Source organism: Schistocerca serialis, chromosome 4 (assembly GCF_023864345.2).
Source record: "Schistocerca serialis cubense isolate TAMUIC-IGC-003099 chromosome 4, iqSchSeri2.2, whole genome shotgun sequence".
In the NCBI taxonomy this organism is placed as follows: Eukaryota; Metazoa; Arthropoda; class Insecta; order Orthoptera; family Acrididae; genus Schistocerca; species Schistocerca serialis.
In genome coordinates this window covers 320,243,775-320,268,719 of record NC_064641.1, presented here as the reverse complement: position 1 = coordinate 320,268,719, position 24,945 = coordinate 320,243,775, and the positions used below count along the sequence as shown (strand labels likewise).

The window sequence follows — 24,945 nt, the reverse complement described above, 5'->3', positions numbered from 1 at the left end:
ACCTTCGTCTTGAAAAATTAATTTTAAAAAATCTATGAGTATTTTCTTGGTTTACAGGGATATGATTCAGGACGGAATTAACACTTTATTGTAGATCAGTAATGTGTATGGTGTAGTTATCATAAATCGGTGGGATGTTTATGGTGTAGTTATCTTAAATCGATGGAGTATTTATGGTGTGGCCATTATAAATCGGTGAGATAGTTTACTTCATGCCAGTTGTTGAAATAATCCAGTATCGCAGACCGGCAACGTTGGTATACACTCCAGGATAAGTAGCCGACGAACATCCGTTGCCCCAGGAGGCGATGCCATACTGTATGGCGCCTTCAACCAGTGGACTTCCGCCAGCACCATGACAAACATCCCTGCCAGTGTCAGTGTTTTCTGCGCATATCATACGGTCTGTTATGAGACCACGATAAATGGCATTGCACAAGGAACGTTCAACAATCGTCATACTGACGGCATGCAGTTGGTCTGAGGAAGCATCTCCGTGTCTCATATCACCCCAGCCGGAGACGAACACCCCGGCGCCGCCAGACAACTCCGATCTGCCGAGGACGACCGGCTGCAAATAATGTTTTGATGTCAGAGATTACAAAGGAAAAAGTGTCGTATCATAAAATACTTCAAAGTTCAAACAATGGAAAGACATACATGCTGAAGAGTATTAGAAAGAGACTGGAAGAAGAGTGGTTTTAACTACAGTTCCTGAAAGGTTGGATTCTGACAACTTACTATTATTTCGGACTTGTAGAGGGACTTTAGCTGGTGGACTAAAGAGAGGATTCTATAGTGTCATATCTATTATATAATTTTCTTTGATAATAATTAACTGGACCACCTGTATACCAAAGAATTTTTTTTTCAGGCTCACCACTTCACAAAACGTTTGAAATATTATCTCACTGAAGGGCACATAATTATAGTCAGTCACACAACAACGTAACCATGGATTTCTTCTGCACTCTGCAAGATATGGAAACAATGATCTCGAAAGGGATATTTCTCGAATAGGTGAGTAATCTTTTGTATGGTCGTTACCTATCTGTCGACATACAGAATGTTTTATTATTTTCTCAACGATAATTGCTGATTATACGGACTATATCAAAATTCCTATCATAGTATAGTTTTATTTCACTTCATTCAGTTTACTTTAGTTAAATTCTCTGATTGGGTTCCTCTATGTAGTACACCCCGTGAAAGCTCCATTGTCCATTACTTCCAGGAGCTTGCTTCTCAAAATAACACGACACGTGTCTTATCCGACTACCTTAATGTAGCAGTTGAGGTTCAGTTATTACTTCTCTCAGCCTTCTGCTTCACTTCCGGAACATTCTTTGTGCTGCATCCACACCTGTTTTCGCTTTGTGATAGATGGTGCTGTAATAGTCAAAAACGTATAAGTACGGGGGGTATCACGTAACATTCCGCCAGTGCGGGCGGTATTTCCTTCGTGATACATACCCGTGTTAAAATGGACCGTATACCAGTTGTGGAAAAGGTCGATATCGTGTTGATGTATGGCTATTGTGCTCAAAATGCCCAACGGTCGTGTGCTGTGTATGCTGCTCGGTATCCTGGACGACACCATCCTAGCGTCCGGACCGTTCGCCGGATAGTTACGTTATTTAAGGAAACAGGAAGTGTTCAGCCACATTCGAAACGTCAACCACGACCTGCAACAAATGATGATGGCCAAGTAGGTGTTTTAGCTGCTGTCGCGGCTAATCCGCACATCAGTAGCAGACATATTGCGCGAGAATCGGGAATCTCAAACACGTCGGTGTTGAGATTGCTACACCAACATCGATTGCACCCGTAACATATTTAAAATTGTTTAAATGGCTCTGAGCACTATGGGACTTAACATCTGAGGTCATCAGTCCCTAGAACTTAGAACTACTTAAACCTAACTAACCTAAGGACATCACACACATCCATGGCCGAGGCAGGATTCGAACATGCTACCGTAGCGGTCGCGCGGTTCCAGACTGAAGCGCCTAGAACCGCTCGGCCACAACGACCGGCCGTAACATATTTCTATGCACCAGGAATTGCATGGCGACGACTTTGAACGTCGTGTACAGTTCTGCCACTGCGCACAAGAGAAATTACGGGACGGTGACAGATTTTTTGCACAAGTTCTATTTAGCGAGGAAGCGTCATTCACCAACAGCGGTAACGTAAATCGCCATAATATGCACTATTGGGCAACGAAAAATCCACGATGGCAGCGACAAGTGGAACATCAGCGACCTTGGCGGGTTGATGTATGGTGCGGCATTATGTGAGGAAGGTTAATGGGCCCCCATTTTATCGATGGCAATCTAAATGGTGCAATGTATGCTGATTTCCTACGTAATGTTCTACCGATGTTACTACAAGATGTTTCACTGCATGACAAAATGGCGATGTACTTCCAACATGATGGAGGTCTGGCACAAAGCTCGCGTGCGGTTGAAGCGGTATTGAATAGCATATTTCATGACAGGTGGATTGGTCGTCGAAGCACCATACTATGGCCCGCACGTTCACCGGATCTGTCGTCCCCGGATTTCTTTCTGTGGGGAAAGGTAAAGGATATTTGCTTTCGTTATCCACCGACAACACCTGACAACATGCGTTAGCGCATTGTCAGTGCATGTGCGAACATTACGGAATGCGAACTACTCGCTGTTGAGAGGAATGTCGTTACACGTATTTCCAAATGCACTGAGGTAGATGGACGTCATTTCGAGCATTTATTGCATTAATGTGGTATTTACAGGTAATCACGCTGTAACAGCATGCGTTCTGAGAAATGATAAGTTCACAGAGGTACATGTATCCCACTGGAACAACCGAAATAAAATGTTCAAACATACCTACGTTCTGTATTTTAATTTAAACAACCTACCTGTTACCAATTGTTCGTCTAAAATTGTGAGCCATATGTTTGTGACTATTACAGCGCCATCTATCACAAAGCGAAAAAAGTGGTCCAACTAAAACATTCATATTTCTTTACGTACTACACGAATATGTAATAAGAATGGGAGTTCCTATTTAAAAAAACGCAGTTGATATCCGTTTGACGTATGGCAGCGCCATCTAGCAGGCCAACCATAGCGCCATCTGGTTTCCCCCTTCAAGCTAGACAAGTTTCGTTCTTTGTAGTTCTTTCGTTTGACGCCTATTTCGTGAGATATTTGGCCCGGTCACGATCAATGGACCACCCTGTATAATTCTGTCTCGAGAGCGGTGTAGCCTAAGTGTGTGTTCCTCAGTTGGAAAAATCTACTGAGTTTAAAAGAACAGAGTTAGTACTTAACCATGTTATCTCAGAACTATTCGACAGCACCCTGATGGATGGATTATGTTCATGAGGCTTCGATGTCTTAACTTTTCTGTCGGTAGTATTCCTCTGATCGATGCTATTTAGGAAAGTACAAACTCTATCAAATCTAAGAACTGTGGAGCGTAGTAAGTACAAATTCATTGATAACAATTGCTGTAGAGACTACCTCGTAAGGTTTGGAGCCAAGTAATTATAAAAAAAGTATTATATTTCTTGCGAGGGAAATGATTAACATTTCTCTCTCTTAATTACAAACTCTCTCTGAATTACAAACTCTCTCTGTCTCTCTCTTACCTACGTATCTCCAGTGTTTCATAAGACGGCTGTCTGAGAACTACAAGGTATACAGAAATTAAAAACATTTCAAGAGAAACGAAGTTCTTCGCGATGGAATCCTTAATTTACTTTCCCCGGCAAACTGGGATAAAATTCCAAGCTTTCGATGGTTCCCTCTATCGTCGTAGTCAGGAGCCAGGACTTAATATCGAGAACTAGCACACCCGCATTTTTATACCCACAGAACTGCATTCGATTAACTGCATTACGTCATAATGACAGCACGGGAATGGTGCGTGCTGAGGTGGCGCTCTCTATTTCCATAGATTTAGTTGCACCCTCTATCCAACGATGCGTGCAGCGACATCCCCCACATGAGGAGGTAAACTGCAAGAAGTTTTCCTCTGTGCTTATTCTTTATCATGTGCAAGCTTCCAACAATCGCTAGGATCATAGCCGGCGTCTCTATTGAAGCTGTTTTCACAAAGACTAATTTCAACTACTTCCCTGATCGCAGAGTCCCCATAGGTCGATGCGTGAGCAAGTATTCTCATTTGTTCCAACAAAATCTTGTGCGTATTTAACTGGCTGTGCCCTGCCATCACTAAACTTTCCCTCGCATGGCCTACTACTCCTCCGAGAATACCGTTGTAAGTACTACTCCTTCTTGCAGACTCATGACCTGGATGCACTCACACGTCTCTGGGAAATACGGAAACGTATCAAGAATTTATGATACGTAAAAAAAACGCCAGCACTGAGAAAAGACATGAACCCAATTCAATGCTACACTCCCCATTAACTCTGCCAAGTACTGGAAAGCATTCCATCGACTCACTGGTAATAATCCCATACTTATTTCCCGCTTCTCTACGATATCCGTCCCTAACCTAAAAACCTGAGCAAAGCTAATCCTTTGGCATCCTACCTGTCTGACACCTTCTCCATCCCTGATAACACACATTTTCAATACTCACATTCCCTTAACATCCAAGAACGTACAGTTACCACTGTTCCACCCCTGGCTTTTGGCTTCCAGTGCTTGGGCAACATACTACAAAGAGAATTACATACACCTACTGCAGCAAGCTACATTAATCAATTATTCCACAAAAAAACTCAGCACTTCCAATCAGTCACGACTGCAGTACTTATCGACACCTCAAAGAAGGCCACCTCTTCGTTCTCATGGATTTTACAAGCTTTTACACCACTGTCCTCTCGACACCTTACTATCCGCAGCAATGGAAAGCACCCAGAATCATACTTTTCCTCAAACCCGCAAAAAATTCCCACTGACACCTCCTCCTACCGCCCCATCTGCCTCACCTCAGTGTTAAGCGTGGTATTTGAATCCATCCTCTCCCGATGCATCCATCAACACTTGAGCCAACACCACATTCTTCCCTTTAACCTGTGCGAATTCGGTCCCCGTTTATTCACCAATGATCGGCTCCTGCACCTCACCAATCGCCTATCCCACCAACTCAACTCCCGTAAATGCGCTACTTTTGTCTCCCTCGACTTAAAAAAATCCCGTGACCATACACAGCATTCCGGTCTTCCTTCCAAACTCTAGACATTCGAGCGTCGAATTAACTACGTGAACCTTGTGGCATCGTTCCTATCTAATAGCGGATTCCTTGTCACTATTAGCAACACCAAGTCCCATACCTTCCATTAGACTGCAGGAGTTCCCCAAGGCTCTGTTCTGTCTTCTCTTGTTTATCTCCTCTATACTACTGATATACAAATCACCCCCACCAGTCCACCTCCTTCAACATTCTGCTGATACCGCTTTCCTCGCCCCTATTCTACAATGCAGAGATTCCAACGATCTGTCCAAATCCACCTCAATCAGTTTACCGCCTGTTGTAACCAATGGCTCCTCAAGACCAAACCCTCCAATACCCAAGCGATAATTATAGGAAAAACCACCCTCACCTTTCGCCTCCACGACTTTCGCCTTGTCATTTACAACCTTTCTATACTAATACACTAAAATATTTTGGACTAACTCTAGACCAGCAATTAAGGTGGAAACCTCGCCTACTAAGCACCCAACAGAGTCCACAATAGGCTAAAACTACTAAAACTACTAACTGGTCGAACTTTCTCCACATCTATAAAACCCTGATTCATCCCATCCTCTGCTACGCAAATACTATGTATGGATGCCCACCTCATCAAAGTTCAGCAAGTCCCTCCAAATCCCCAAATTTCATGCAGTCTGTCTCGCTTTCTGCATCTATTTACCTTCCCCCACCTGGGTCCCCTACCATTTATCGAATTCCACCCTCCGTCCCCCTATCCCCAGCCACACTGAATAACTTCACATCTCATTTCCTTTTTTCTTGAGTCACCGGTCATATGACTGGTTTTATGCGGAATACCAAGAATTACTCTCCTATGCCAACCTCCTCATCACAGAGTAGCACCTGCGACCTACGCCCTCAATTATTTGCTGGATGTATCCCAATTTTTGTCGTCCTCTATAGTTATCCTTTACAGCTCCCTCTAGTACTGTGGAAATTATTCCGTGAATTCTTAACAGATGCCCCACAATCCTGTCCCCTCTTCTTACTAGTGTTTTCCATATATTCCTTTCCTCATTCCTTGCCATATCAGTCCACCTAATTTTCAGCATCCGTCTGTAGTATCACAGATCAAGTGCTTCAATTCTCTTCTGTTTCGGTTTTCCCATCGCCCACGTTTTATTACCATACAATGCTGTGCTCCAAATGTACATTCTCACAAATTTCTTCCTCATATTAATGCCTATGTTTGACACTAGTAGACTTCTCTTGGCCAGTAATGGTCTCTTTACCACTGGTAGTCTGCTTTTTATGTCCTCCTTTCTCCGTCCCTTATTGATTATGAATCCCACTCTGAAGTTTCTCGCCGTTCTCGTTTCTGCCACTTCTCATTACTTTTCTGTTTTTTTGTTTTTTCGATTTACTCTCAGTCCATATTCTGTGTTCACTAGACTGTTCATTCCATTCAGCAGATCTTGTAATTCCTTTTCACTTTCACTGAGGATAGCAACGTCACCAGCAAATCTTATCACTGATATCTTTCACCTTGAATATTAACTCCATCCTTGAAACTATCTTTTAATTCAGTCATTGTTTCGATGTATAGATTCCACAGTAGGGGCGAAATACTAGATCCCTGTCATACATCGTTATTAATCCGAGCAGTTCGTTTTTGGTCTTCCACTCTCGTTGTTACCTCTAAGCTCTTGTACATCCCCATGGCTTACCCCTATTGTTAGTAATATTTATAGAAAACGACAATCTTGTAAGCTACATAAGATTAGTGAAAATGCAATCTAGATCGCGGTGGTTATTTTATTTAAAATACTGAAACTGCAGTGACTGAAGTCTGATGACTCTTCTGGACATCATTTCAGCTGATGGTCCTGTTCTGAAGATGGCCTAAATAAATAATCATGGCGATCTAGATCGTGTTTTCACTAATGGTATTTATCCATGTTTTCCTCGGAATTGCGAACATCTTCGTGTCTTTATTTCCTTCAGTTTTGCTTCCATTATCAACAGCAACGTCAGAACTGCCTGTCTAGTGCCTTTACCTTTCCTAAAGCCAAACTGGCCGTTATCTAACAGATACTCAATTTTATTTTCCATTCATTTATGTACTATTCTTGAATGCAACATGGATGCATTGAATTGCGTGGACAATATTTTTCCGAAAGTCAGATGGGATATCGCTAGGCTCACACATTCTCCGTACGAACGTGAGTAGTCTTTTGATGCCACTTCATCATCTGAATTTCTGATGGAATGTTATCTATCCCTTCTGACTTACTCGATATTAAATCTTCCAAAGCTCCTTTAGATTTTGATTCTAATATTGGATCCCTTATCTCTTCTATATAGACTCCGTGTTTCTTCTTCTATCACATCAGATTAATCGTCGCCCTCATAGAGACTGTTGGTGTCATCTTTCCACCTCTGTTCAGCGTTTAACAGAGGAATTGCCATTGCACTCTTAATGTTACCAACCTTGCTTTAATCTCACCAATGGTTGTTTTGATTTGACTATTCTGTATGATGAGACAGTCCTTCCGCCACTCATTTGTTTTTCGATTTCTTCACATTTTCCATGCAGCCATTTCGTCTTAGCTTCTCTGCACTTCCTGTTTATTTCTTCTCTCAGCGACTTATATTTCTGTATTCCGGAATTTTCCTGAACACTTCCTTCTGTTGCCCATGGTTTCTTCGCAGCTACCTTCTTTCTGGCTATGTTTTTCTTTATAGCTTCTGTGACTGCCCTTTTATAGTCATGTTCATTCCTCTGCAATTGAACTGCCTACTGAGCTGTACCTTATTGCAGTGTGAATAGCCTTAGAGAACTTCAAGCATATCTCACCGTACCTTAGTACTTCGGTGTCCCATTTCTCTGTGTACAGTGTCCTCCTCATTAATCTTTTAAACTTCAGCATACTCTTCAGCACTACTAAAGTGTTATCTGAGTTTGCATATGCTCCTGGGTACACAGTATAATCCAGTATCTTATTTCGGAATCTCTGCCTGACATGATGTAATCTAAATGAATTCTTCCCGTATCATCCGGCCTTTTCCAAGTAGACCTCCTCCTCTTGTGATGATTGAACAGAGTCTCTGCATTTACCAGCTGAAATTTACGGCAGAACTCAAACAGTCTTTCTCCAACCCCATATTCTCAAGTAACGCTTTCTTCCACACCTTCTCCGATAACCACATTCCTGTCCCCCATGACTATTAGATTTCCGTTTCCCCTTGCATGCTGAATTACCCGTTCAGCGTCCTCATACACTTTCTCTGTCTCTTCATCTTCAGCCTGCAACGTCGATATGTGGACCTGAACAATCGTTGCCGGTGTTCGTCTGCAGTCAATTCTGATGAAACCAACCCTATCACTGAACTGTTCACGGTAACTCATTCTCTACCCTTACTTGCTGTTCATAACGAATCCTACTCCCGTTATACTATTTTATGCTGCTGCTGTGATCACCCTATACTCATCTGACCAGAAATCTTTGTCCACTTTCCACTTCGTTTCACTGACGACCACTATATCTAGACTGAGCCTCCGCATTTTCTTTTTCAGATATTCTAGCTTCCCTACCACGTTCCAGCTTCAAACATTTCTCGCTCCGACACGTAGAACGTTACCCTTCCGTTAGTTATTCAGTCTTCATGTGATGGCCACCTCCTCTTTGGCAGCTTCCTCCCGGAGTTCCGAATGGGGAACTTTGCCAATGGAGAGATCATTATAACACTTTTTCAATTACAGTCCACATGCCCGATGGATGCCAATCATGTGTCATTAATGTAGTGGTTTCCATTGCCTTCTATAGTCTCATACCGTTGATCATTGCTGATTCTTCCGCCTTTCGGGACAGTTACCCACCCGAAGGGCAAGAGAATGACCTGAACCTCCGTCCGCTCTTCCTCCCGCTTTGACGAGGCCGTTAGCAGAATGAGGGTGACTCCTTATGCCAGAAGCTTTCGGCTGCCAATGCTGATGACTTTTTTTCAGAATTCAAGCGGTGGCTGTGCTCGGACCTAGGACCGAGAAAGCTTTAATTACTAGTTAAAGACACTACCCGGAGACCAAGCTTACAACTCAACTACTGTCTGAAAACTCCACTCCACTAACCCCATTGTGTCTAGTCTGATAATGAACCCTGATATGCTGCCTCGCCTTGACAAACACATTCCTCCGTCCCTACACCTACAAACACTCCACATACTATACCAAAAAACTTCAGCCAATTCCCTCTCCCAGAAAATGAGAACCGTCCAGATTTTTATCCCTCCTACCAAATTCAACTCGTGCCCACCTATCCCACACAACATCAGCGATCCTGTCTCCTTTCCTTCTCCAACTGTCCCAGTCCATTTCCTCTTGCAACCACTTTCCTACCCTCACGACTCACTACCCCTTACTCTGTGTTATTCCCACCGACTGTATTTCCCACTATCCACCTCAGCTCTTACCTACCTATTAGAGCTCTATCTTTCTACTCACACCTCTCAATCCTATGGAACATACTTTCTTCTCTGGCAATACCTCTCACCTCTCACCCTAATGTAGCTCCATCAGATTTTAAGTGAAAAAGGAATGCTTTGGTGTTTTAATCATAAGAATTTTCACCTTCCTGTAATATATTTTTAAAATCTATACAGGGTGTTTCACAATTAATGTCATGCTACACATTTACAGAGGTTACAGAGAGGACTTCGTACATCAGTATTTAGATAGGAACTCATGTTCGGAAATGTCATTCAACAAAGCTACACAGCATCGTAGTTACAGGTGCCGGTGACTGTAAATGTATGTATATACAGATGGATTAAGTAATGATGTTAAAAAATTTCTAGGACGATAGAGAAGGATAAGTGCATCAATCTGAGGTAAGGTTTCCTTTACTCGAAACGAACATGTCGAAAGTTATAAGCGAAAACCGTTGTTATACTTCTGACAGTGGAATACATGTACTGGTAGTGTTGAAGCTCAGATCGTAGGGTAGTTTCAGAGGTGGTACTATGGACCACAACAAGGAAAAAAATCTCCTGGAAACATGGACTCTAAAATGCTTATCTCAGAAGCTATGAACACGTGTTCATCTTCAGTACTGTGAAATACATTTTCTCTATTGAGCAAATGCTCATAGTCCTTAAAGTAAGCATTTAGAGCCCATGTATACTGTACTCTGTTCCTTGGTTTGGTCGATCCTATCATCTTTGAACGTAGTAGAGGTATTCCACTGTCAAAGGTATCACAACGGTTTTCGCTTATAGCTTTCTACTCGTTGGTTCCTTGCCTCAGTTTGATACATTTAACCTTCTCCATCATACTATAAACTTTGCAACGTCATCACGAAATCATCCTGAATATATATACATTTGCAGGTGACGGCACCTGTAGCTTTGACACTCCGTAGCATCGTTGAGTGAAATTCTGGGTACTAAGTCCCTTCTACAGCCTCCATAATTTGTAACATGTTTTGTAAAACACCCTGTATATTTCCGTTTTTTACCTGCCATCCTTTGATTTTTAATTTCAAATATAGAACAACCCAAAACTTTTTTGCATTTTTCATTGTCATTTTTTTTATAATTCGCTTGGCTGAAAAGTGCAGAACTCTGCCGGCATATGGGGCAAGGGCGATGTAACCACAATTTATAAAAAAAGCCACCACTGACCCTTATTCGAGGGTTGGAATCTCTCTTCCTCTCACGAATAAGAACTGACTGGGCTGCTCTCAGGGTTTAAACTCCGATAGGGCATTGTTTTCAATCATCGTCACCTTTGCTGCCAGTTCTCTCTAGGTGTCAGTGGCTTCACCACCATCACGTGATACCCACCATTGCATTCCATGTTAGTCATCATCGTCACAGCAAGATCTCGCCTTCGCCACTGGTCAGTGCAAGCTCCCATATTCACTGCCAGCCTTCACCTCCATCAGTGTCACCGCCGCATCATCGTCTGTTTGTCACCGCTGCCACTTCCATCTGTTTATCGCCGCCACTGCACGTCTGAGATAGATGCCTCCATCCCTGTCACGTCAGAGACATTCTCACCGTTCACAAGATCACCACAGCGCGTCAACACTGTCACCACCCTGTTTCGGCAGCTGCTCACCAACGCCATTCATCACTCTACTCCATCATGGACCACTCTACTACATCAATGATCCACACCTCTCCATCTCCTGCTCCCACTGTCAATAAATAGAGCATGTCCTCTAACCTACCCCCTCCCCCTCTCCCACGTCCATCCCCTTAGGAACTGTGATTGCTGTGTACAGATGCGAGCTGAGTTGGCGACCCTTCGCTCACAGCTCCAGGCTGCGTTGGCTTCCGTCACACAGCTTGAGGCTGCTGCCAAGGGGCATCATTGTGGGGGTCATATGTCGAGCATGTCCCACGTGTCCCCCAATAGGTCCACTGCTATGGCCACCCTGGGTACTGCCTGCACTGAGGTTGACCCCTCACCCGTGGTCAAGTGGGAGATCATTCCAAAGTCTGGCAGGCAGTGAAAAACTTCCTGAGGGCCGATTGTAGGGTCTGGATCGTTTGACGAACAGGTTTCAGGCGTTATCTGTGGCTGTCAAAGTCTCCAGCCAGATGACAGGCTGTTCTAGAGGAAGCTTCTTGGCCCATAAGGTCTCGGCACTCACAGAGTGAGTTTGCTGGTAGTTGAGAGCTCCAATGTTAGGAGTGTAATCGGGCCCCCTAGGAACATGGCTGCCAAGGAGGGGAAGGAAGCCATTCTACACTCTGTGTGCATACTGGGGGTAGTCATTGCGGATGCGGAAAGGGTGCTTCCACATGCCATGAAGAGCACAGGTTGCAGCTAGCTGCAGGTGGTGTCTGATGTTGGTACCAATGACGTGTGTCGCTTTGGATCAGAGGAGATTCTCTCTGGTTTCCGGAGGCTAGCGGAAATGGCAAAGACTGCCAGTCTTGCTTGTGAGATTAAGGAGGAGCTCACCATCTGTACCATCGTCGATAGAGCCGATTGTGGTCCTTTGGTGCAGAGCCAAATGGAGGGTCTGAATCAGAGGCTCAGGCGGTTTTGTGACAGTGTAGGCTGCAGTTCCCTTGACTTGCGCCATCAGGTAGTGGGCTTCTGGGTTCTGCTTAATAGGTCAGAAGTACACTACACACAGGAAGCGGCTACACGGGTAGCTAGGGCTGTATGGAAAAGACAGGACGGTTTTTAGGTTAGAGAGTCTCAGGGAACCACAGAAAGGGCGTCTGTCTAAAGGGGGACAGATGAAACACAGTATGTTAGTTGTAGAAACGATCGGTATTGTAGTTTTAAATTGTCGTAACTGTGTTGGGAAATAACCAGAGCTCCAAGCCCTAACAGAAAGCACTGAAGCTCAAATAGTAATACAGAAATCTGTCTAAACCGGAAATAAGTTCAGCCAAAATTTTTTCAAACGAGCTAACAGTGTGCAGAAAGGACAGATTAAATACAGTTGGAGGTGTAGTATTTATTGATGTCAGAAGTAGTTTGCCTTTTAGTAAAAATGTAGTAGATAGTTCCTGCGATAAGGTATGGGTACAGGTTATAATTGACAATCGGACAAAACTATTGGTTGGATCGTTTTACCGACCTCCACCCCTACCCCCGAATCAGAAGATATAGTTGCTGAACAGTTCAAAGAAAAATTGAGCCTCATTTCAAACAGGTACCCCACTCACACAGTTATAGTCGGTGGTGGCTTCAATCTGCCCTCGATATGCTGGAAAAATTATACGTTCAAAACCGGCGGTAGGCATAAAAAGTCATCCGAAATTGTACTGAATGCTTTCTCGGATAATTATTTTCAACAATTAGTTCAGAACCCACACGAAGCTCAAGTGGTTGCGAAAACATACTTGGCCTCGTAGCAACAAATAATCCTGGACAAATAGTGAGTAGCGTGACGAATACAGGGATCAGCGACCACAAGGCAGTTGCCGCTAGGCTGAATGCTGGTAACACCTACAATCATCAAAAAGAAACGCAAAGCATATCTATTTAAAAAAAGCTCATAGTGTTCATTGAACCCTATGCCAGGCACTTTGTTGTGAATAGCAGAGTAATCACGTAGACGTAGACGTAGACTACCGTACCCTGTCCTAGTACAGCAATTATGTATGCACCTCTGTCTGTCCCCAGAATCCCCTGTCTTTTCTCTTTCAGCGTCGACTCGCCAGCCACCTCCACCACTGCCACACGTGTGATAGCCCATCGAGTAATTGTTGCAATATCTGATGTCACAAGCATCACCTCATCGAACATCACTGCACTGACCACATCAAGTCCTGTTGAAGGGTAATCATCAACAACGTCATTTCCTTCCGCATTCCCATCCCTCACCATCCTTCCCTCCAACAGCCATTAAGAAACCTACAAAACGTCAAACCACTGACATCTCTCCTTCTACTGCATCTAAAAACCGAAAACCGAAACTGACAACACTCAGCAGATGGATACAGCTCCTACTCCTCCTACTTTTTCCTCTACCATCCAAACCATCATCCTCTCCAAAGTTCTTCAAATCCAAATTCTTCACCCTCGAAATTAAAAAAAGTCCCTAACAAGTCTCCACATCCAACAATCATCTCAAGAAAGTACGATACTTCATCCTACTACAGTTCAGAACCTCAATTCCCATACTGCCTTTCTCTCCAAAATTCCTTGCATTGCTTTTGGTCCCAATTCCTCCTAAACACCTCTTACCACCACATCCAGGGCTAAACAGCCCAATCCTCCTGCCATCCTTCCAACATCACAAAGGTTAAAGTTGATATCACGGTTAAAGAAGTGGCATTTGAGTTGAAAAACCACCTTATTTAGAAGTTCGATAAGCTCTTTGGATCAATAGTAACCTTGGCCCTACTCACCTCGGCTGTGTCCTTTCTGAGGAAGTGGCATCTAAATTGAGCAAAGTCGAAAGGCCTTTCATATCAATAATGACCTTGGCCCCACTCGTCTCGTCTGTGTCTTCTCTGCTACGACCATAGGCCTTCTCCTTATAGACAGATTCCTTATCTACCACCACTTTATCAAGGTCGATTCTTCAAATTCCCATCCTGACACTGCCAAAAAAGGTGTCCACTACAATCACTACCTTACTGATGTCGTGAATTCAATTGTTACACTAGTGCTTCATTTGAAGACTTGAAGTCTTCGAATGAAGCACTGTTGTAATGATTGGATTCGCAACATCCAGAGATTTATGGCTCCATATGACATTTTCCTTTATCTGGAGAGCTGCATATGGGGCCTGAAGATGGCGTAGCGAAATGTTGAAACTGGTAGCCCTAAAAAAAACAACATCTTAAGCTACATGGCTGTTGATGAATTTAATTGACACTGACAGATTCCCATAAGTCCTTCCATATCCTCGAACACCATGCACTCCATGTCGCTTTCTGCAGCTGTTTACTAGCCCCACATGGATACCTTACCATGCCATTACTTTCCAAATCACCCACATCGAACATCTCCTTAACTCCTGTATTACCCTCAAACTACATTCAAATAACCCCATTGTTTCCCCTCTGATCACCAATCCTGGGACGCTGCTGCACCTTTACAAAAACGTCCTACTGGTCTTGCATCTACATACACTTCATATCGTATCCCAGTGCAACTTCAACAGACCCCCTCTCCCAAACAACGAAATCTGCTTCGATATTTATCCATCCAACCAGCCATAGCTTTTTCCACCTATCTCCACATCAGGGCTCCCCCTCTCTCTTCACTTTCCATTTTATTCCCTCCCTTTCCTTATCATAACTACAGCTTTGCTTACCCACTAGACTCATTCTTCCTTCCATAGCCGCGCAGGATTAGCCGAGCGATCTTAGGCGCTGCAGTCATGGACTGGGCGGCTGGTCTCAGCGGAGGTTCGAGTCATCCCTCGGGCATGGGTGCGTGTGTTTCTCCGTAGGATAATTTAGGTTCAGTAGTGTGTAAGTTAGGGACTGATGACCTTAGCAGTTAAGTCCCATAAGATTTAACACACATTTTAACATTTTCTTCCTTCCATATTTCACAACACGCAACTTACTAACCATCCTATTTCTACATACACTAACCAACGACATCTGAATTTATACCTACCATCATTCAAATGCTTGATCTGCCCAGAGTTTCTTTACTCAGCACGCTCTTCAGCTCTTTAGTGAAAGTGCATGCTTCATTTTAATAAATATTGCAGTTTTCATTTTCATTTTTAAAGACTTAAATGTCCATTTTTTTCTTTTTATCTTTACTTGGCTATACTACCTGCAGACTACATTCTAATAACCAATTTTTCTACGCTATGAACAAGAAACATATTGTTGTGAACATTTCCAAACACATATCACAGCCCCCCACACCAACACGCACTCCATATGGTACCCCAAGGCAACTTCAACCAACTCTCTATCCCAGACAATAAGATCTGCTCCTTCCTACGGGCTTTCTCTTCCCATCCATCCCACTCCACATCAGGGCTCTTCTCTTCTTTACCCTCTCCATTGATCTCCATTCCATTCTTCTTGTGGCTGATACCCCACCCACACACCAAACTCTTCCTCATCCTCTCACATTCCCATCTTCTGTCTTCCCACTGTCCTCCCAAACAACTACCTTCATCTCCATAGATTTATTATCAACAGATCCTTGTCTTTTGTACCTACATCACTCAGGACCATAGAATGCATTATCTCCTCCCAAAATACTTCTCAAGCAATGTAGGTTCTTCATATTTTATGTGAAAGTGGAGTGCTGCGGTGCTATTTCGTAAAAGAAACTCACCAAGTTGAAACATATTTTTAAATTGTGTATATTTTCGTCTTTTTAGCTGTCCATCTTTGATCTTCTTTGTTTTAAAACGAGGGTCGTCATGTTTTCTTCTCATCTTTGTTATATTTTTAAGAATTATGTCGGTTAAAATGTGGAACACTGTACCACTGACAGCTATAATAATGAAGAAAAGAAACCGCAGCTCATTTAGCCAGATACCTGTATTTAAGGTGACGCTGATGCTTGCCACAGCGATTGGCAACAGTCCATATAGACTGGTCCACATCCACATAACATTTGCCACACTCACAAGTATGTTATAAATTCCTAGTGCACGCAAGCCGACATTATTTTTTACTGGTCGCAACATCTATTTAATTTTGTAAGGCGGTAAGATTTTGCCACCATACATTTGATATTACATTAGATTTACATTTATATTGGATAACTGTTTCAATTGTATAATCAGATTATTAATCATTTCAGTGGCTGATACTGGCTATCATCATATCATAACAATTTCTGTAAAATTGCATGTCTGGGAGTTAAGTGGAGCTGAGCACTGACAAAGAGTGAATCGGCCCACGCGTTCCTCAGACGCCGCTGTCGGCTAAAGAGCAGCTGGAAAGAGACTTGTTGCGTTCTGCAGCTGTGGAAAATTACTGCCTTGAGAGAGAGCTGAGTGTGAGGCAGCAGTTGACAATGCTCAAGGCCACAGATCCATTGTAGCAAGCACAGAGCGGATGGGAGGTTGCTCTCTGGTGGACGGAAAAAGTCTCAGAATAGCGTACCTGGAGGAAGAGTATCGGGAAAGGAACAGGGTGAAAAGACACCCTTTTAGATTGAAGGAATGCTCAGGATCAAAAACGATGGTCGCACGTTGACATCAAGAAATCATCTCACAGAAAGCGCTGAGGTAAGTTTCCCTATGAAAAGCAGAGACGTGTTTTTATTGGTGGAATGCTAAGGTAGTAGGAGGGCAAATGGACACTTCCAGAAAATCTTCTGAAAGGAGTAGGAGCTGCATGTGATTGGCTAGCTGATTCATAACCCATGTGGTGGGAGATAATGTCTTTGTAATGGTGACTGTGATTCGTCATCTGAGTGTAACTGTAGACATCATGTTTCCAGGGGGTGTGTCATGGACAGAACACTTCCATCCAGGGATCAAGCAAGGGCACTTCCCTGCCTGGAAAGATCGAAAACAGGTTCTCTCACTGGATCAACACAGAGACTTCACCGCCGACAGCCACAGAGGACAATCTGGTGAGTAGACTGAGAAGTTCGACACGGAGAGCATGTGAAGTCATTTCGCTGTAAGAGTTGTTATTCTGTTTACTTGAATGATGATTGTTTAGATTTCTGTGGAATATGACACTGAAGTGATCCTTTATAGGAGAATACTTAAGTCAAATTTCTGTTCCTGGCTAGTAAGAAAACAGAAATCTTCTGTCTTCTACTGAGGTATTTTCATCCCTTGGAGTTTTCAGAAGGCATATTGCGTCCACTATGTAGACACAAAACTACAGGTATATCAGGAACATCATCTTCACAGTGACCAACGCTCTCGTGATCAGATCATCGGTGGAAGACAATTGATTTCCCTACCTCAATAAGTGATATGCGCACTTCAGTTTGGGAGAAGGGGAAATACCATAAATGTGTTGAGTTTCATTTGAATGTCCACTGCATTTTTCTGAAAGTGTGAGTCAGGATGAATGTGTTTCGTTTCTAACCGCTGGTCAGTATCAGCCAACTTTGTGTCAATTTAATAACAGGTGACTGGGAACCAGTAGGGGGCGGGGGGGGGGGGGGGGGCGCAGTCTAAGATCAGTCAAACATTCGTTCTGCCAATCGCGAAATTGTAGAGTACAATTCGACGTTGTGGGTTTCATATTTACACACTTTCTTGCAAGCTGAATGTTTTTCCCCATAATTAATAATTTATGGTTTCCAGGCTGTAATTCATTTAGTGCCATCACGACAAAGATGATAAATGAAGTAAAACTATAATATGATACCTCGTTTTATGGGAATCCGTAGGTGTAAACTCTTAATGGAAGAATCATCTTTATCATTTGTAGACGCAAGAATTCCAATGCGGAGACAACATTGGGCAACTACACCGTACACACGCCATACTTTACAGACACCACGGAAATTTACAATTGTTCTGGGTGGCCGGAGGACTGGTCTTATCCCTTCTCTGTTTACGACTCTACGTTGTTGCACCGCAAACTGGCAGCCATGTTAGACGAAGGCTTCTTCTCTCACTTTAACGCCTAATGCGAGGGACAGCGCTGTGAACAACAATCAATAGAGAGTACAGTAAAAAATCTATAGCCATGGAGGGCGCCAGCTCAGCACCGCCATTTCTGTGTTGTCATCATTACGGTAATACAGCCAATCGGATGCCAGGTAGTTGGTATGAAAGTGGGAACCTCGCCAGTTCACGACAATCACTCTTAGTCCCTGGCGACGATAATGGGGACAATTATCGAAAGATTGGAGTTTGACCCGAACTTGATGCAACAAATAAACCAAGAACTTTTTACCCATAGCAGTGTAAGTTTTTAGCTGACACTAAAGGTGCTCAATATGGGCACAGTTTGTGACACGGCAAACGTTCATACGTGCGGGCAGTTGGAGAACAAGAATTGCCTAGAACGCGCGCAGCAGAAAATCTGTTCACTGGATTGCCTGTCTACAGATTAATTCAATAGGGAGAGGCTGATATTTACACATCTTGTAATGTGTCTGCACGCTAGTGCAACTACACCATTGCCCGTGTTGCAGGTCTGCGTGGCACGGATTCGTCAAGTCCTTTGTACATTTGTCATGAAGGTATACACGTCGTCTCCAATAATGTTCAAATGCAGCACAGTTGACATGTGGCCTTTGATTACTACTACAGGTCTCGTGGAATCGCCGGTTAAAATTCCCCATAGCAGAATACTGGCCTCGAGGTACTGCCCATGCCACAGGGTATGTTTCAAACAGCTGTTCGACTTCACGATGGTGTATCTGGACATGACCATCGACCTGCTGCAACAAGGAACATGTTTCATATGACCAGGCGATATGATTACACTTATCCACGGTCCATTCACGATCCTCTGCCTGTTGCAACAGTAATGGACGATGTCGTTGGGTCAACGTGGAAACACATAGTTATCGTCTCTTGAAGAGTTCCATGTACAATAATATGCACCGAACAGTGTGATCCTAAAAGTTCTGTCTACAGAATTGTTGTCTTTCATCAGGTCTGCCGCATTACGTCGTTACCTGTCCCATTTTACAGAGCTGACAAGCGTCCGACCTCCACGTTCTGTAGTGAGACGTGGATGTCCAACACCTTGCCGCCAACTTGTGATTTCACCATCTGCAACCACTTTATATTCGTGCTCACGACAGTAGTATTGAGACAGTTGACCAGCTTAGCCGTTTCCGAGATGCTCGTTCCCAAACACCAGGTCACATTAATTTTTCCTTTTTCGGAGCTATTTGTCAGTGGATTTGCCATTTGTGACCCTTCTTCTCGTTCCTCTCAAATATTCTTTACTTGCCGCATCATGCGCCCATAGTGCCTCCTGGCGGCATTCAGTTTCGTGGCAAGCAGTGATCATCATGTTCAGAGTGGCTAGAATTACTCTTTCGCTACTTGGGAGGCCCCCGAAAAACGAGTGATCGTAGGACAGTCCAATTTCGTGGCAACGTTTGAAAGAACATGCGCAAGAGAAATAAAAAATAAACCATTGAAAGGAACCCTTTTTAATTTACACATGTTTCAATTGCGTACGGTTTTTACGTTTCATGTTACAAACGTTGCTCAATGTGACGATCATCATCATTCACAATGGCCTGGAACTGCACTGCAGATACCGTTTCATAACTGTTAGAGGCACTTTTCACGTGATGGACGATGAAATGTTCAGCTGTTGTGACACATCTCGTACACTGCTTGTAGATCGCACATTGCGTCCAAGATTCTCAGCAATGATAACACTATCTTCAACAATTTCTGGCACAACGACCGACGGCCTCTCATGGGAGCAATTATCAAATCGCCAGTTGATCTGAACTTCCGAATAACTTTCTTCTAGCCTGGTTCGGAAAAAAGAACCTCTCTGTATCCCTTTAACAGGTCGAACTCGCGAAGAGTTGCGGCGCTGTTGCTATTGTTTTGATAAAACAGCTTTACGAATAGAGCCCTGCTCACCTTGTCCAGACCCATGCTGACTGTCTGAAACTGTAATGCACATCGGTACTTCCTTTTCAACCCTACATCGCCATGCCAGCACCAGCACGAACGGCAAGTCATATCACTAACACTATTTACGAAACAAATCCCGCAGTGCACAGTCTGAACATCATTCCAGTAGTGTTCGGTATCCATACGGTAAACAGTTTTCCGTCTGCACTGGCTCAAGAAGCGAAAGCTTATAACCACCGTGTGTCCGTTGATCGGTATATTTTAATTACTATTATTATTATTAACTTATTAATCAGTAACACAAGGTGATAACTGAACATTTAACAACCTGCGGGCGCCAGAAGACGTTTGAGGACGATTCCAGCTGAAGGATTAAAACACGGAAATTTGGAGAAAATGTTTAAAGAGCAGCAAGGTACGTCTTACTCACCCAGGAGGATTTTACCTTCACAGCAGCTGACTGGATTCGTATATGGGGTGGTTGAAGCTAGCGAATAGATGGACCTCGAAAGAAATAAGGAGAAAAGAAGAAAATATCTGCTTGCTCAGAATTAAACTTCCGACATTTATAAATTGGCGTATATTGTCAGTTTTGACACATGACAGCTGGACATGGATCTTGATGCAAAAACTGTTCATAAACTTAGGTTTTGCCAGCAGTCAACAGAGACATTGGTGTTGTGTATCACTACAAGGAGCAGGGAAACAAACAGAATGATCCAGGAAGAGACTGGAATGGACACATAATGAAGAACGTATCGAAAATGAAACGCTTGGGTGGTTCTCCTATACAGGCAATTAGATCAAGGATGGAAGATTGCATTTGATCGAAGATTTCCTAAAGATAATTACAGATCAAGACGATAACCTAATCTAAGGAGAGTAGATGTCACTTAAAAAAATTACACAACTTAAGAGAAAGTGAGAACGCAACGCATGGAGTAATTTGGAGGCGGACTTCATTCGTTAGTGGACGTGAAAACGTGGCTAGTATTAAATTCAGTTAAATCAGTTTGTGCTGGAAGGTACATACCTGTCCAGCGGCCATTTACATTTGTATCCGACAAGCCACCGAATAGCCTGTGGCGTAGGGATCGCATTGTATTTGTGCCGACGGTATTTCCGAAAGGCTATTGTCCCTGTCCTTCTCTATAAACACAAAATGTTCCAATACTGTCACGTGGACATTACGTGAGATACAAATTTGACTAATTTTACGACTTGCGGTCTCGGAATTGTGTAAATAAAAGCTTCCCACGTTTCACGACGCATTCTCTTAACGCCTCACACCACAGTTTGTAGAGCGGATGTGTGACGTACTCGTGCCTACTAAACTTTCACCATGACGAAGCACACAACTCGTCTTTCGATTTTGTTAACCTCTCCTATCAATCCAACTCGACAAGGGTCGTCTTTTGTGTGTGAACTGTCCTTTATTATGATGCTTAAAGTAAATCCGAGTCTGGTATCTCCCTTTCCCATGGCTTGAATGCGGTGATGATTCTATGCTAAACCCTCTAGGATTCTTGACGCCTGTGCAGTATGAGGTCGTCACGTCAGTTCTTACTCTTTGCGTTGATATCGAGAGTCTTTTGCCAGTCCTCGTATCAGTTTTCGGAGTTGTTACGCAATGCGGAATATTTTGAATATGGTCGATGTTCTAGTCATTCTGTGGTTCGTAGCGATTCTCGAACAAGGTACACTAAGAAATGTAGACGTTTTTGCCAGGTCATTTATATTACATCGTGAACAGCAGAGAAACCACCACACATATTGATATATGCCATGAGCTACTTTCGTGTCGTACAATAGCACCCCATGAAGCTTAGACAAGAATGAAGAGCTAATCTGAAGGTGTCACGTGTTTTGAACCTGTAAAAGATGTAGGAAGCACAGGTGGATACCACTCCACCGTTCACATTTTATTCACTTTTTACAGCGATGGACAGAACACCAAAACACAACACATTACTATGTGTAATACGTTGTAGGAAGCCCTTTGGCATTCAAAACAGCTTCCATTCGCGTTGGAATGGATAAATACAGTTCCTCTATGATTTTAAAAGGAATCTTACACGACTGTCTCTGTAAAATAGTGGCAACTTCAGATAACAATTATGGAGGTTGATTGTGATGGTGGACCATTTTCTCCAAAGAAGACCACAAAGTCAAAATTACATTGGGATCTGCTGAAAGTGGTGCCGAGGGACGACGTGAAAATTCATTCTCGGGCTCAGAAAACCAGTCATGGACGATGATACCTACGTGAACGGGGGTCTTCTCGTCTTGGAGCACTGCATCAACACTAGGGAACAAACATTGCACGATGAGATGAATCTGATGCCCAGAAATCGTCAGATAATCCTTGGCGGTATACGACCTTGCAGAATAGCCATAGGTCCCATAGAGTATAACGATACGGCTGTCGCAATTACCACCGAGCCCCACCATGTTTCACTCTTCGGAGCAAAACCTACGGGAAATTCGAAAGAATGTGAAATTAGACTCATCCGACCAAGTAACTTTCTTCTAGTACGCCATAGTCCGTGTTTAATACCTTCGGCATCACTTTTTCCTGCTACGATCATTTACATCAGTGATGAGTAGTTTTGGAATTTCACCGCACCCTGAAATTCCATGTTTATGGAGTCCCGTTCATGTTGTTTTCGTGCTAACAGATTTCGAGAGCGCGCCATTCAGTTCCGTACTGAGTTTCGCAGCTGTCGTCGTCTCAATTTTCGTCACATTTCTCTACAAAGACTGTCTACCACAATCACTAAACACAAACTTTCCTCCGCTTCGTGACTTACCAGATGCTGATTTCTCCGCTTTCCCTGTGTCTGGTATAAATCTTCGGAAGGGTTACTCTGGGAACACCAAACACTTCGGCTCCTTTGATTACGAAAGCATCCACCATACGACCTTTAACAGTTCGCCTACGGTCGAGTTCACTTAGCTAAGAAATAACGCACTCACTGAGCACTGTATTGACCACGTGGATTGTATTGAGGATACCGCACAAGTGCTATTCGTTGTCAAATACAACAGCGCAACCTGCAAACTTCGCTAGGATCTGGATTCATCTGCAAGCACTCATTTCTCGCGATTTTTCCGTATATTCCTGTACCGAGTTGTATTGAACAATAAACTACAGAGTACTCTCACAAGTGTTGTGAAACGATACACAGTCACAATAATGAAAAGGACAAGTATACCATACCATTATTTTACGAACTTCCAGCTTGGTGGGGCAGCTTGTTAATCAGTACAACATAAAAGCAGTCCAAGTTGCAAACTTAGTTTCGCCTCGAGACCCATTTTCAAACCATCATAAAACAGTTGAAAATAGCATTTCCGAAGCTGTCTAAAATGTGCAACAAACATTACACTGCATACAGATAACTGTATGCACTGTAAATATTCATTGCACATGATGATTTGAAAATGGGTCTCTGCCCGTAACTAGTCATCTAATGAATAAACAGTAAAAGTTTGCAAATTGCACTGGTTTCTCGTTCTACCATTATTTTATTCAATTAGCTACATATAGCTAGACACTGTAGCTGATGTCTGCCTGGATTTTATGTCATTCCTCATCAATCAAGATACTTTGAGCAACGTTGAAGTAGCGACACACTGGGAGAGAGACTTTCACAAAGTTGTTTACTATCTAGAGGACAGACATTTACAATGTTATGTGCATTCCACGTCCCCTTAGTATAATGTCAGTCACAAAAAAACTTTACATCAGCATGTAGCGCGTGTCGCGACAGTAGGAGAGTATTGCTGGGAATGCTGCTGGCAATGTCGTATCACAGTCTTGGAACATAAATGTGTTCCAGCACGGGTCGTCACATTTTTCTTAGGCTCTTAAAACTTAACGACTGAGGCTAACATTACCTTCACTTTAAGGTCAGCAAAGAAAGAGCCCAAGATGGAGACGACAGCGATGTCGTAATCAGCGGTGAGGCCGTGCTTCTCGTGGCAGACCTTGTGAGCCACGTTGAACTGCGTGCCTCCGCTGCCGCGTGAGGAGGTCCCGGCCCTGACGGACAGGCCTCTGTTTCGAGTCAGGGAGAAGCAATGCGCGGCCGTCAGCAGCCAGGTCTCGCTGATGACGGAGCCGCCGCACACGTGCCGGCCCAGCGCCTCCAGCGACACCTGCCAGGGGAACTGCGAGATATCGGCCGGCAAGCTGCCCACCACGGGGCTTCCGACTCGGATACTGCGCCCCCGAAGCGACGGCGTGTACGGCGTAGAGCTAATAGGAGGGGAGTTGCGGCCTCCGAGCGCCGAACACTGGCTGCGCAGCATGATGGGCGGCACAGCGCCGCATGCGGACACCAGCAGCCACAGCGCGGCGGCTGACGGCAGCATCTCGGCCCTTTGTCCGCCAACGGCTGCGACCCTGTAGGCATTTACAAAGGCCCGTCATATCGGTAAAGTGAAACCTCGCCCATCAGTACGTTTCTCACAGTTCAAAAAGTTAACTAAAGTGAAGTGTTTGTTACACTCTGTTTCGGAATTTTGGTCAAGTTAACACATCCACATACTCTGCTCTCCACACTCTGGTATCTAGAAGACGGTTCACTGAACCACTTTCACGCCATTTCTCTACCGTTCCACTTTCACAGCGCGCGGGGAAACCGAACACTTAAGTGATAACATCTCTGTTTCAAAAAATCAGTTGCTGTTTGTTGACTTAAAAGATACTGTGAACCTTCTACACCGAAGCTCCAAAGAAACTACTATAGGCATGCGTATTCAAATACAGAGATATGTAAACAGGCAGAATACGGCGCTG

General features: G+C 43.6%; 1 protein-coding gene across 1 annotated transcript; it reads right to left on the bottom strand.

Annotated features, from left to right (window-relative positions):
- Window positions 1-205: 205 nt before the first annotated feature.
- On the bottom strand, window positions 206-24,518 carry LOC126474428 (trypsin delta-like). The gene is made up of 2 exons (XM_050101899.1): window positions 24,042-24,518; window positions 206-571 (listed from the first exon to the last, which is right to left on the bottom strand). Exons 1-2 carry the CDS (start codon window positions 24,516-24,518, stop codon window positions 206-208), a joined length of 843 nt encoding a protein of 280 aa, XP_049957856.1.
- Window positions 24,519-24,945: the final 427 nt, after the last annotated feature.